The sequence below is a fragment of the Nomascus leucogenys genome, chromosome 4 (genome assembly GCF_006542625.1).
Source record: "Nomascus leucogenys isolate Asia chromosome 4, Asia_NLE_v1, whole genome shotgun sequence".
NCBI classification, from domain to species: Eukaryota; Metazoa; Chordata; class Mammalia; order Primates; family Hylobatidae; genus Nomascus; species Nomascus leucogenys.
Genome location: NC_044384.1, coordinates 43,198,721 through 43,211,873, shown reverse-complemented (window position 1 = coordinate 43,211,873; position 13,153 = coordinate 43,198,721). Strand labels below are relative to the sequence as shown.

The 13,153-nt window shown below is 43.6% G+C and overlaps 1 protein-coding gene across 4 annotated transcripts in view; it reads left to right on the top strand.

Moving 5' to 3' along the window:
* Positions 1-13,153, top strand: part of FHOD3 (formin homology 2 domain containing 3) — a 491,472-nt gene that overhangs the window by 330,894 nt on the left and 147,425 nt on the right. For all 4 annotated transcript variants that reach the window (XM_030810562.1, XM_030810561.1, XM_030810560.1 and 1 more), the window contains one exon: positions 2,720-2,958. In XM_030810562.1, coding sequence (XP_030666422.1) covers positions 2,720-2,958 — 239 coding nt within the window. The remainder of the gene's footprint in view (positions 1-2,719; positions 2,959-13,153) is intronic.

Genomic DNA, 13,153 nt, shown 5'->3' with positions numbered 1-13,153 from the left:
TCATCACTGGGCACTGGTGACTCTAGAATTCTTATTATAAAAACAAAACCATGGGTGAACAGCAGCCTCCAATTTCTTTTTATGTTGTCCCTGACTGCCAAGCATGAGGCTACCCTTGGGTCTACCAAGAGTCTGTGGCCCATTTGCTCCCTCCATGCACTCTTCTTGTTTTAAGTAGCTTGATGTTTTATCAATTATCTGAAATTCAGAAAGCCCTAACTGCGTTCCATGTTATGGTGTTGCCTTGATAATTTTTCCAGATTTTTCTTGTCCTTCAAGCTTTCTGGTTATCTCTACCTTCCTTGACAAAGGGCAGTTAAAGTGGATTTCACTTCATGCACACTGTGTGCCTCTCTGAAAGGACTTGTGAGTAGAATATTACTTGATCCTTGGGTCTCTGAGGTTAGACAAGGAATTAGAAATATCTGAACTCTACTTTAGCCCCTAATCTTATCATTCCAAATGTGTGCTTAATAAGAAGCAGAATCAACACATCAGGTCAGAATAAGTTCAAATGGTCTAGAATTTTTATTTATAGAAATGAAAAAAAGCATTGGCTAGAAACACTTAAAAATGCTGTCCTTTGTTAGGTATGTGGTTGTTCTCAAACTTTTCCCCACAGAATGTCATTTAAAGTTTTAAAGTTGAGATGACATACGTGCTTAACTAAATGCTTAATTTCTTTTTAGTTCTTGCAGTTACAGTGCAGAAGGAGACTCCTAGGAAATAGAATTCCCAGTGAGATTTTGTAAAGGTAGAGCTTTAGATTAACTTCTATCAATTCTTGCCTCAAGCCTCCCAAAATTATGTTTGGTGAATTCTAGGGGAGTAAAACAGTCAAAAGTTTGTTAAATTATCTTCACATATAGGAGTTTGTTATAAGATGTATCTGACATGTAGATAGAAGAGATTTTGTGAAAGCTTGAGCTGGTGGAAACAGGGTAGGGCAGATAAGGGTGGGTACACTCCTGGTAAACAGTTTGTGTATGTCAGGTGCTGATATGTCCCTGTGAACTGAGATGACCGTGGCTAACCTGGCCTTGCCTCAGCCAAGCTCACATGAGGGCAACTGATTTTGCAATAGTCAGGTTTTCTGCACATAGGTGATGTTAAAGCCATATACTGTGGTTAGCTATCTGAGTCTTTATATTCTCCATTCTCTCACATGGAAGGACTGGGTTGTGAAATGTGACCAAGAACACCCACAAGGCTGGAGAACTTGCATGTTTGGGGACTTGGAACCATGTGATTCCATGGTTGCGAAGTCAGAGAGACTGCTGGACTGAGTTGAGCCTGGCCCATCTGGGCTGTGAGGTGGCCCAACCCACCAGTTCTCTGTGATTAAGGGATTTATGGGCATCTTAGGTCACTTCCTGTGAGAGTATGGATAGGAGAAGGCAATCATATTCATTGAGTACCACAGAGAAGGCCCTACCCTAGATGCTTTACACAGGTTACCTTTACATAAGTGATTCTCATCACAAACCTGCAAGGGCAATTCTATTACCTTCATTTGGTGAGCCAGAGAGGGTGCAAGTAATTTATGACAGGGCACACCTGGTTCATTAGTGACACAGCCAGCATGCACACCAAGGTCTAGTTGACACTAAAACTTGTATTCTATCTACCGTCCAGTTTTAGAGAATGTAGGCATAGGCATAACAATTACAGACCAGAGATAGAGTCCCTGGCTAGGAAGAGTCATCATGGATAAGGAGCAGAGCTGGGTGCTAGAAGGTGCTAGAAGGAGATGGAGGAGAGTTATTCAGAAGGACAGTTAGTTTTAATGTGAGGTGAGAAAGCCATGAAGTACATCCAGGACCGAGTGAGATTAAGAGATGGAAAAGCTGGTCTTCTGCAGAGGGCACCACCTAGACACAGGGCTAAAAATATCCCTTGGAGAAAGGCAAAGAGTAAAAAAGAGTATGGGGCCAGTTGGCTCACGTTTCCCCATGTAAGCCGGAGTGGCAAAGTGCAAGCCAGTTATTTTTCTGCACAATTATGCATCACTCTTAGGAAACTTTAAAACAAATCTTTATTCTAGGAGTCATCTTTTTGTGTTGTGTGTCTTTATGGCTTGTGTTTGTAAGCTTCTGGTAAAACTACAGGCTCCACTCCAAATCCTGCACCAGGCTGCTGTGATAGCCTGATAGTGCAGCAGCTGTCAGCCAAGATTTTGAAATTAAACAGTACCTGCTGTTGCACTAGTCCTCTTAGAAAGATTTATGGGTGAGGCTAGTTCCCATTCACCTGGATCTTGTGGCTCTGGCCACTTCTGAGCACCTCTTTGGGAAAGCGAGCTCAAGACTGATTGGGAACCGGCCACCACTAGGCTTCAGGAGGGATTCAGGCTCATGGAGCAGAAAAGAGACAAGGGTGGGCAAGGAGAGATGAAGGTCCGGGAAATGGAAATGCTGGGGTACAGAGTTAGATCCCATCCGATTACAAAAATATTTCTTAGACTCACTGGTCAGATTGGCTGCCCCCTTTGTGTCTGTTTGATGGGAAGAACCCACAGTGGCAGGCATCTTCCAGTGCCCAGGCTGTGTTTGGCTTGGACACGTGTGGTTGTGAAGACCTGGCAGGGAAGCTGAGGCGTGCAGTTTGGGAAGACGGAGTTAAAAATCCCTATTAGGGCAATCCTGAAATGCAGTCACACCCGAGGTCTGTCAAAGGATGCCAAGCCTGATCTTGCACTGGGCATGCTCTGCTTTTTCAGGTGGCGCTCAGGCACGAAGATGGCGATGAGACCGCGGAGCCACCCCCCAGTGGGTGCCGGGACCGGAGGAGGGCCAGTGTGTGTTCCAGTGGCGGGGGTGAGCACCGGGGCCTGGACCGCAGAAGGAGCCGCAGGCACTCGGTGCAGAGCATCAAGAGCACCCTGTCAGCCCCCACCAGTCCCTGCTCCCAGTCAGCTCCCAGCTTCAAGCCCAACCAAGTGCGAGATCTGCGTGAAAAGTAAGCATTAACTTGGCAGTGGAGAGGGGTGCAAGGATGCCATCCAAAAGAGAGCCCACAGGTGCCTGCCACTCTCCCCTCCCTGCTGGCCAGTTTGTCCCCCACCAACCCCCACCCCAGCATTGCTCCCTACCTCTTCTCGACCATTAAACCACCAGCCAAACATCTCAGTGGATTTCCCACACAGGGTGGCCCCTGGCAACTTTTACAGACTTGATCTTACTAATTCCAGGAACTGTTTTCAGCTACCTGTTCTTAAAAAATATTTACTATCTCAGTTAATATCTGTTCAGAAAAGCTGTGTTTTATCAAATGGAAAAGACTTCAAAACACAAAACTTTGGCCTAGAAATAGCCACTGCAGGAATGTGAGGTTGGAAGAGTCTCGCGATACTCCTGACAATACAGGGATATCTCTGGGTTGGTTTTAGTTAAACAGAAAAAACCCGTGTGAGTTTCCAAATAGCTGTCTCTGTATATTTCAGTACACACTAATTCCATCATTTAGTCTGAAACATTTTTATTGAGTGTCTGTTAGAGGCCAGGACTACTTGAAGCCATGAAGATATATAAATAGAAAGGTATGATCTCTGTCCCCATGAGCCTCACATTTGGGCTGGGAGGAAGAACGAGAATGGTAGATAGAAAAAAATGGAATGATTGGCAATCCTGTGAAATATTATATGTATTTAAAGTATAAAGTTTGACAAAATCTGCCAAACCCAGAGTGGTTCTGTAGTATAGAGGTACAACAAAAGGCTGGCCATGCCTGCTCCAGGGTCTGGGTCCAGTTGTATCTTCCCAAATGGATGCTCTGAGGTCACTGGGATGAGGGACTTTAGGGTCCAGTCTCTGCTACCCAAATCCACAGGGGCTGACTGACACATTCCCGTCCTGCTGCTGATAGTCTGGAAGCAGGAAGTGCTCATATCACTTGGCTGGATCATCCTCCCTCATCATAGAGATCCTCCTGGGAGTCAAATTTAGGTCACCAGGCTACACTATGAGGAAGAAAATCACTCAGAATAAGTTGGATGACCTTAAGAAAGAGCGATCAAGATATATCCCTCCTCTCCATCCAACAATCTAATACTCGTGGAATCATTTGAGCAGGACCCAGGCCATGCCTTCAGATGCCTGTTATCCCAGGAGGAGGAGGGATTGGTCTGAGATAGATGTGCAACCATGGTCTATGTTGACACCCCTCTTCTACCTCGTAACCCCAGATGCCCTCTCTCTACAGGTTTTTATGTTTCTGAGAGTCTGTGTACAACAAGCTCTATGTTAGTGAAAAGAAGACCTAAACTTCTAAACATATTAAGGAACAAGAACCTTTACCATGAGCATTGCATCTTGTGATCTAGAATCTTAAAGAAACTCAACCAGTTCTCAAAGAAAAAGCCCTTGAAGCTCTCTTCCAGCTGGCTTGAGAAGTTAACATGAAGAGAGTTGAGGAAATTGTACACAATCATCTGAAAAAAGCCTATATATAAAGCCACCGAAGATGCTGAGGGTAGGAGCTAGGTTGACCTTGTCAGTAGTACTTGGTGTTCTCCTGCTCCATCATGTTTGTTCCTTGTCTGTTTCTTGCTGTTACACTTTTCGAGGATTCCTGTGTTGTGAGTTCAGATGACAATGCTTTGCAATAGGCTGGTAAGGATGATGATACGGAAGTGGACCATCCTGGCCATGGTTCACAGTCTTGAAGTGCTGGGCTCAGTAGGATCTGAAACAGGAGGTCAGAGATACCGCTCTGAATGCTGTTTGCTTCATTCTTTTTGGAATTTCGTTTTACTGGAATTATTACTTCAACATTAATTTAGTAGCATTTGAGCAAAATATACTTTGCAGCTTGTAAAGATAGGTGACGTTTTATCTATCTAGATTGATGATTATGAAGTGACTTGATTTACGAAGCCTGTTGGAGGGATTTTGCCTGTGGCCCCAAAGTGACGGCGTGATTTTGATGAGGCAGGAGTGAGATAGTGGGAAGGGGTGGTGAAATGCAGAATGGGAAATGATTTCTTCCTGCATAGCTTAGTCACCTGCTCAACATCTGTGCCTCAAACAGTACCTCAGAGTCAAGTGGCTCATTGTGTTCTGTCCCCTGCAGACCTTGAAAGACACAGAAGCTGCCTGATGTACATATATGCACATTGCTCTCCATCTCTGCAAACGCCGTGGCCACACCTAACGCTAGCTTATAGCAACATGCCTGCAGATGCCACATATGAAGGATTTGGGGCTAGATTTTATAACTCAGTGACCCAAGTGATGCCAACTTTTGTAAAGAAGGGATAAATATGTTTTAGAAAGGGGTTCATGTTGTTCTAAAAAAAATATAGGGCAGTCTCCACTCAGATGGTCCTTTTGCATCATTTGAATTTAACTCTCATGATCATCCTCTGTAAGATTCAGACAGGACATGTTTTATTATCCTCATTGTACAAGTGAGAAAACAGATGGGGCTAAGTGCCTGTTCCAAATCACAGGACTAAGGGCTATGACCAAGGGCTGGGCCCTTGGCTCTCAATATCCTAAGTATACCGACTCCTTCCCAGCCAACCACATCCCAGCCAACCACTCCTAAACATATTCCTCAAGCGAGATGATTAGAGAGACAATTTGATTTACATACCTTGTAGGTATTTTTTTGTTTGAGGTAAATACAAAAATTCAAATACTTGGAGAAATGCTTAGTCTCCCGGTAGACTTAAGCCAGTTATGTGCTTTAATTCTAATAAAGACTAATAAGAGCCTGAACTCAGATTTGTTTGCTTTGGTTTCTTAGGAAATAGAACTCTACACTGAGCATTTGCCCAATAAGATACAAGTTTATTGATCATTGGTCAACTAAAAGCATCTTTATGGGACCGTGTGTGTCATAATGAGTTTTATCTTTGCACTTAGAGTTTACAAATTTCATTGGAAGGGGAAAAAAGTCTTAGTACTAGAAAGTTCTTAAAATGTAGCCCAAAGCAGGAGCCTTTTCTGTCAAGTTCCCAAGAGATGGGGAACACTTCCAGGCATGGGTGCTCTTTCCTGAGGTACCCCATCTGCCCTTGAACTATTCTGTTTATCCTGGTTCTTCCTCTGTTGACAAAAACAGGGCTGCTTCCTGCTCTGTGTGTCAGTCCTTACGATATCAAACACTGCATGGGACTTAACACGTGAACTTTCAGTTTCATCCTGCTGATTTCCACACAACATTCCAAACTATAGAAGTAATTTTGAACTTCATTTAGTCACTAACTTTAACAGTTGTGCCATGCAGCTTTCAGTCATGTGTATATTTTAATATACATGGAAGAGTGACCTTTCAGATAGTGGATGTTGACAACTGGTTAGGGAGTGGAGGGTCCAGACTAGTGCCACGTGCCTCAGCAGCAGGGTCTGCAAACTTTCTCTGTCAAGGGCCAAGTAATATGTTAAGCTTGGAGTACCAGACAGTCTCTATTGCAACTACTCAACTGAATTCTGCCTTTGTAGCACGTCAACAGCCATCAGCCACTGGTACCGGCATGAGCATGGCTGCATTCCAGTGACATTTTATTTATGGACACTGAGATTCGAATTTTACATGTCACAAAATATTATTCTTTTGATTTTTTTTCAACCATTAAAAATGTGAAAACCACTCTTAGCTCACAGGCCATATAAAAACAGGTGGTAGGCCAGACATAGCCCACAGGCTGTAGTTTGCCAACCCCTGTCCCAAGGGTCTGGGTTTCTTGAGGGAGGTTGGGGGAAATTGGCAAAGGGGAGTATGTGGCATATGAGAGAAAAATCCACTGTGTTATGTTTGAGGGCTATGGGGAACAGTATTCTTAGATTTGGTGTTAGAGCAAGGAAGTCAAAGGAATATTCTATGAAGAGACTGAGACTATAGGGGACTTTGCTGATGGCTGATCATGAGTTCCCAGGGCACAGAGGAAGACCGAGGGGTTGGAGAAGGGCAAGAGATAAGCCAGATTGAGGGACACGTGGAGAGGGAGGGGACTGTGTGATGAGTCCAGGGAAGATTGGACTGTGCAGGCTGGGATTGGTCCCAGTGGTCCCTTCAGGCAGTGGTTCTTGACCGGGGTGATTTTGCCACCTAGGAGAAGTCTGGACACATTTTTCGTTGTTATAACTGGGACGGGGTGTGCTGCTGGCATCTGGTGGGTGGAGTCCAGGAATGCTGTTCTACTAAGTGCAGGATAGCCCCCTGCCAAACAAATAATTATCTGTTTTAAAATGTCAGTAGTGTTGAATCTGGGAAATTCTGCCTTAGGGGAAGGCAGATCGTTGGTTATATAATCCACATGATGCTGAGATAGCGTTTTGGCCATTGGAAAGGGTAGTTTTCTTAGAAGCATTTGGAACTCTGTGCACCTACCTTAAATGTTCATGTGCATGGGTCAAAATTGACTCTTTTTCAGAGAATATAATCAGCTAAAACACAGATCTATAGAATATATTTCTAGTTTAAAAAAAAATCCATTGGCATTTTACGAACAAATGTCATGGAAACAGTATTTCTTAAATGAGATACAAATTGTCTTTCACAGCTGACTGGTTACTCTGGGATACTACATGGTTTACAGTAGAGTCTTTTTTTGATTTTAAGTCCATTTAGCAAAGTTTCGTGCTTCAAATTCTCAGGAAATATGCTTGAACACTTTTAGGGGACCAAGGCTTGACTGAATCTCATGCTACTCTCAGTAACTGAAATGCCAACAAATCCAATTCGAATCAGCTTCATTCACATCCATCACTCCAAAAAATTGACATAATGGAATGTGACACCAGCATAAAACAAGTTGGCAAGAGAGAACAATGATTATATAAGAGAGGTGTGACAGTCTACAGCCAGGCTTCACGAACCTGTTCAGAGAAAGAGGAACCCAGCACGGTCTCACCAGAAATGTTCAAGTGGAGCCGAGGAATCCGCACTGAGAAGCAGCAGTGGGCAACTCTCCTCTTGGCTGCCGATACTTTTAACTGATGGTCAAGAAGGAAAAAAGTTACATATAAGAATTGCTAATTTTTTTCCATGTAAGTTACACTAGGGTTACAGAAAAATTGACTAATGTATGTTTCACAGAAGTCCTCATTTTAATAAATGCAAAGTGATAAGGATATATAAATGGGTCTTGTGGGAGTCAGGAGTTGTAGCCACGTCTTGAGCTTGTAGTCAGGAGAACAGTAGTCTGACCTGCAGACATACTTGACCCTCGAGCAGCAGAGAGAAGATGTGGCCTGGCCTCAGCTGGTTCCAGGAGCAAGAGAGACCATGCTTAGGTGGGCTGCAGGCCAGGAGTACTGATGCGGCAGTGGAGAGCCCACTTGAGCTGCAGGGAGAAGTCTGGCAGGGGTTTGGTGTGGGGCAGGGTGCAGAGACCAGCCCTGGAAGCTCAGCCTGCACCTGGCAGAGAACAGACTACCGCTCCTAAGGAGTGGGGAGCACTCAGTCTTCACAAATCCTCACCAGAGGGGTGTTTAGAATCTCTATGGTATTGGGCATAGGATGTGGAGGTATTGAAGTGTGGGAGGGCAAGTTCAGAACCCAGCTCTCCCAAAATAGCTATGTGCCAATTTATATATGGCCATTGCCTCATAGTAGGCACTGAATAAATAGCAACTCTTTATGTTTTTAAATAAAAATGATAGGATTTAAAGATGTGGTGCCAACTATGTGATGTAAAATGAAGAGGGTTGTACCATATAGTGTAAAGATGAATATAACAATAACAGCTACAATAACAGCTAGCCTTTACAGAACACTTAGTCATCTGCCAGGCATTACGCTAAGCACTGCAAGTGTACAAACTCCATTTTTGCTATTATGTCACGATATAGGTACTGTTATTATTGCTGTGTGACAGGAGGGGAAGCTGAGGCACAGGGAGTTGAAGCACCTTGCCCAAGGTCCCACAGCTAATATATGGTGGAGCTGGTTCTAGAGTTTAGGTGGTCTAGCTCCAGAGTCCATGTCCTCACCATTCTCCTAAATAACCCTTATTTCTGTTATTCTGTGGAAATAAATACATGCTGAGTACTTGGCAATTAGTAAGCCATTAGTAAATGCACACTGCTGTATTTATTATTGGATCTATATTTTTCATATCAGTACATTAAAAATTATTGCTTAATGGTACATTAAAAAATTATTGCTTAATGTTCCAATATATAGATATACCATAATACCATGATGCTGTCATACATTTTGCTATGGCTTGGTTCCAGTTTTTTTCTCATACCAAACTTGCTGTAACGAACATACACACTGGTGCACATACACATGTTTGTTAGCATTAGCACTCTTAGATTCTTAGAAGTAGAATTCTAGACAATGGACATTTACATTTTATATATTGATATTGCCACATTGCTCTCCACAAAGGCTGTATGGTTTCACTATCCATCAGCATATGACTCACCATTTTCCCACTTCATCACTGAATGTTAGGAGATTTTCAGAATTTTTGTAGTATTGAAAAGTGAAAAATGCCTCAGCATTGTAATTTGCATTTTTTACTATTACTGAGGCTGTACAACTTTAATTGCTTCATTAGCTATTAACATTTCCTTTTCTTAGTGTTGCCTATAAATATTCTTTGCTCATTTGTCTCCTGAATGGTTTGCCTATTTTAATTGACCTACAGCTAGTCTTTATTTTTAATATGAAAACCTTCAGATTCAAAAGTAGAATATAAGTATTCTTTACACATTTTAGATATTAATATTTTGACCATTTTTTCTGTCTCTCAAATGTCTTTTAACTGAATTTCTGACGCCTCTCATTGTATGCACTAAATATATTTGTTACGGTGTCCAATTTGTGAGTCCTGTCCCGTGTGGTATCATGCTTTTAGGCATCATGCTTGCTCAGCAATGTGTGTCCTCTTTTTAACTGCAGCCTCTGTGTTGTCCTGGGAAAATGCTATGCTATTCTTCCTTCAATGTCTAGGAGGTAAGCAATGGAAGAGGTAGGGATGGAGCCAGTGTTAGCAGTGGCGAATCTGTACGGGTCTGCATCAACTCAATTCTTGCCTCCTTGAAGGAAAGAATTTGTCTGAGGGGCAAAAGACAGAATGAGAGACCAAGACAAGTTTTTGAGGAGGAGTGAGAGTTTATTAAAAAGTTTTAGAGCAGGAACGAAGGAAAGTAAAATACACTTGGAAGAGGGCCAAGCAGGTGCCTTAAGCGATCCAGGTGCACTCTTTGGCCTTTGACTTGGGATTTTATACATTGATGTGGTTCCAGAGTTTGTGTCTCTTCTCCCCTGATTCTTCCCTTGGGGTGGGCTGTCTGCATGCGCAGTGCCCTGCTGGCACTTGGGAGGGGCTGCGTGTGCACTGTGTTTACTGAAGTTGTGTGCATGCTCACTTGAGGCATTTTCCCCTTATCTTCCAGTGTTCCTAGAGGAAAGTCATATACCAGTTAAACTCTGCCATTTTGCCTCTTAGTGCACTTGCTTGAGCCCAATCACCCAACTCCTGAGATCTTACTGGGAAGCTGCTGATCACCAGCTTTATGTGTTTTCTATCTCTTAGGAGACTGCCTTTCCCTGGCACCAGCTGTGACCAATTATTATTTTAAATAGACAGTTTAACAACTGCCAGGCCATCACTTGATGGTCACCTGACATTCCTGGAGTTGGGGGACACTCTCCTTCCCCAGTCATATCTGCCTAACTACCTATTCTAACACCAGCATTTATGGAGGATTAACTTTGTGCTGGCTATTGGACTAAACAGTTTTACATGTATTGTAAATTCCATGAAGAAGGTAGGAGTATCGTCCCCATTTTACAGGTGAGGAAACCGAAACACAGAGATTAAGGAGCTTGTCCCCAGATTACAGAGGCTCTGCTGGGTTGGGACCTAGGCAGTCAGAGTCCATAGCCTGCACTCAGAACCTAACATACCTGAAACTACTCTCTGAATCTGTAGAATGTGTTCAGTAATGAGAATGTTTTATCTTTTGAGGATGAATTAGATTTGTTGAGAAAAGCAAAAAATCACTGAGGGCAAATGTTTTACTGGAACTTGGTAATCTTAGGGAGCTGTATTGTTTTTTAGTCACTGTTTGATTTTGATCCTGAAATCATACTTACTGATTTGCTTGTTTTTCTCGTAAATGGGCACTGAAGACATTTTATAGAGGGGACTTCTGAAAATGTTCAGAGCAATAGCTGCAACACTGGAACAAGGCTTTCCAGTTAGTCGTAAGTAACTACTACCTTGGCGATGGAGTAAGGGAAGGTATAGAGAATGGAAACTCATAGTTAAAAGGAAGCCACAGTTAACTATCAATTATCGGGAGGCTGTGGAGGAGCAGAGACCTAAGCCGTCCTCACTTTTTGATGGCTCATAGCTGATGCATACCAATTAGTGGCCCAGCAGGTGGTAGGATGCGGGTAGCCAAGCCTTGGGGCTGTGCCTCTGGGGTGGGAGCTGGAGGGAGGCAATTGGAGGGCTGTTGTTTTCTATTTTCTTGCAGGAGTGAAGAAGAGTTTTGGCACCTTTCCACCAGCCACAGGAAGCGGTGGGCAAATCGGGGAGCCTAATTATGGAACTGTGCTGGGGGGTGAGCTCATCTTCCCATGTTTTGACAGGAAGGAGGCGTGTTTACATGCCTAAGTTTTAGGGCAGCACAGCTTCCCATGCCATGTCCACAAAACTTCATTGCCAGGATTAGAGAATTCATCCTGAGTCTGCAGTAGAATAGCAGAATAGTAGAGCAGCCCTATCTCTTTCTTGGAAGCAGTTGGCAATGAGCAATCTATTTGCCAGCAAAAGACATACTGTGAGATGGGGTGTTATACAATGTTAATCTACAAAATCTGCAACTCAGGTGACCTGCTCAGCCCTGGCTCCTGGAGGAAGGCTGGCCGTGTGCAGTGAAGGAGCAGCAGGTGAGGTGGGGGAGGGCATAGGCGTGGTTGTGTGTAAACTCAGGATGATGGTACCTGTACTCCTTAATACGGTGGTGGGAGAGTTAACACAAATATGTGCTTTGCCCAGTGCTGTTATTATCATCAATCCATGCCCTGAAGCATTCACGGATATTACTCTGTTAAAGAAGGTAATTGTTAAATGAATATGGACATGAATTGGAGGAAATATTTTGTGCACCCGCATAAACATGCTAGAGGATTTCACAACAACCAGATTAACAACCCCTGGTACCATGAGTGGCAAGTAGCTACTTGGGAAGATTTATCTGATGGTAAGTGACTTGTTATAAATGGGATTCACTGACAAGGGTGGTGACCTCCTGACAAAAGTATGATTGGAATACAGCCAGTGATTCAGCAGTGTCCAAGAAATTCATGCTGAGTGTTGAATAGCAAAGGGTGGCCTGGAGAGAAGAGGTCTGGGAAGGCTGGGAGAGTGGACTTACAAATGGGAGAAACTGTATTGAATGAAGGCGGAGGCACTGGGACATGAGGAAGAAGTTACTTTGCAATGCTCCTGATATCTGGGGCAGGATTGGTTTCTCAAATATTCACTGTGACCAGATTGCAAATTTCTTGTGGGTTTGAACTTTCCTGAATTGAATCTGAGGATCTTTCTAGGTTCTGAAGAAACTGGCAAAATTTTATCCTTAAGTCCAAGTGGAGCTACTGATGAATTTCAAATGATTAAGTGAAAATCAGTGTAGTGTTTCTGCAGGAGCATTCTGGGCACAGCGTGGGGAACTCACTGGGGGAGAGCAGGCTGCACAAGGAGATTGGTGCAGGGCTTTTGCTGGTCCAGGAAGGAGTGGAGGGGGCCTGACTGAAGCAGGGGGAAGTGAGAAGGGAAAGTACAGGGAGGTGCTGAGAATGCAGGAGGCTGTGGTTTGTAGGGCAATGACTGGATTGCATGGTGGCAAAGACAAAGGGGCCTGAGGTGATTCTCTGGCAATCAGTAACCCGGGGCCAGTCAGTAAGCTCTGGGATGTATCTATGTGTCAGGTGGGTGGAAATTCCCATAGTCAGTTGGATAGGCACTTCTGGAACTCCAATACCTACCTGTAGGTGATGGTTGAAGCTCTAGTTTAGAGGCCCTAACCCAGGAAAAATAAACTGCTTGAGCAGAGAAGTGGCTGGGGAAAACCTGCAAGAGAATGTACAGAACTTTCATCTCATGAAATGAAGAAACTGAGAACATCACCCACATTTCAAGTCAATGAGCCTTGACATCAGTTATCATCAAGTGTGACTG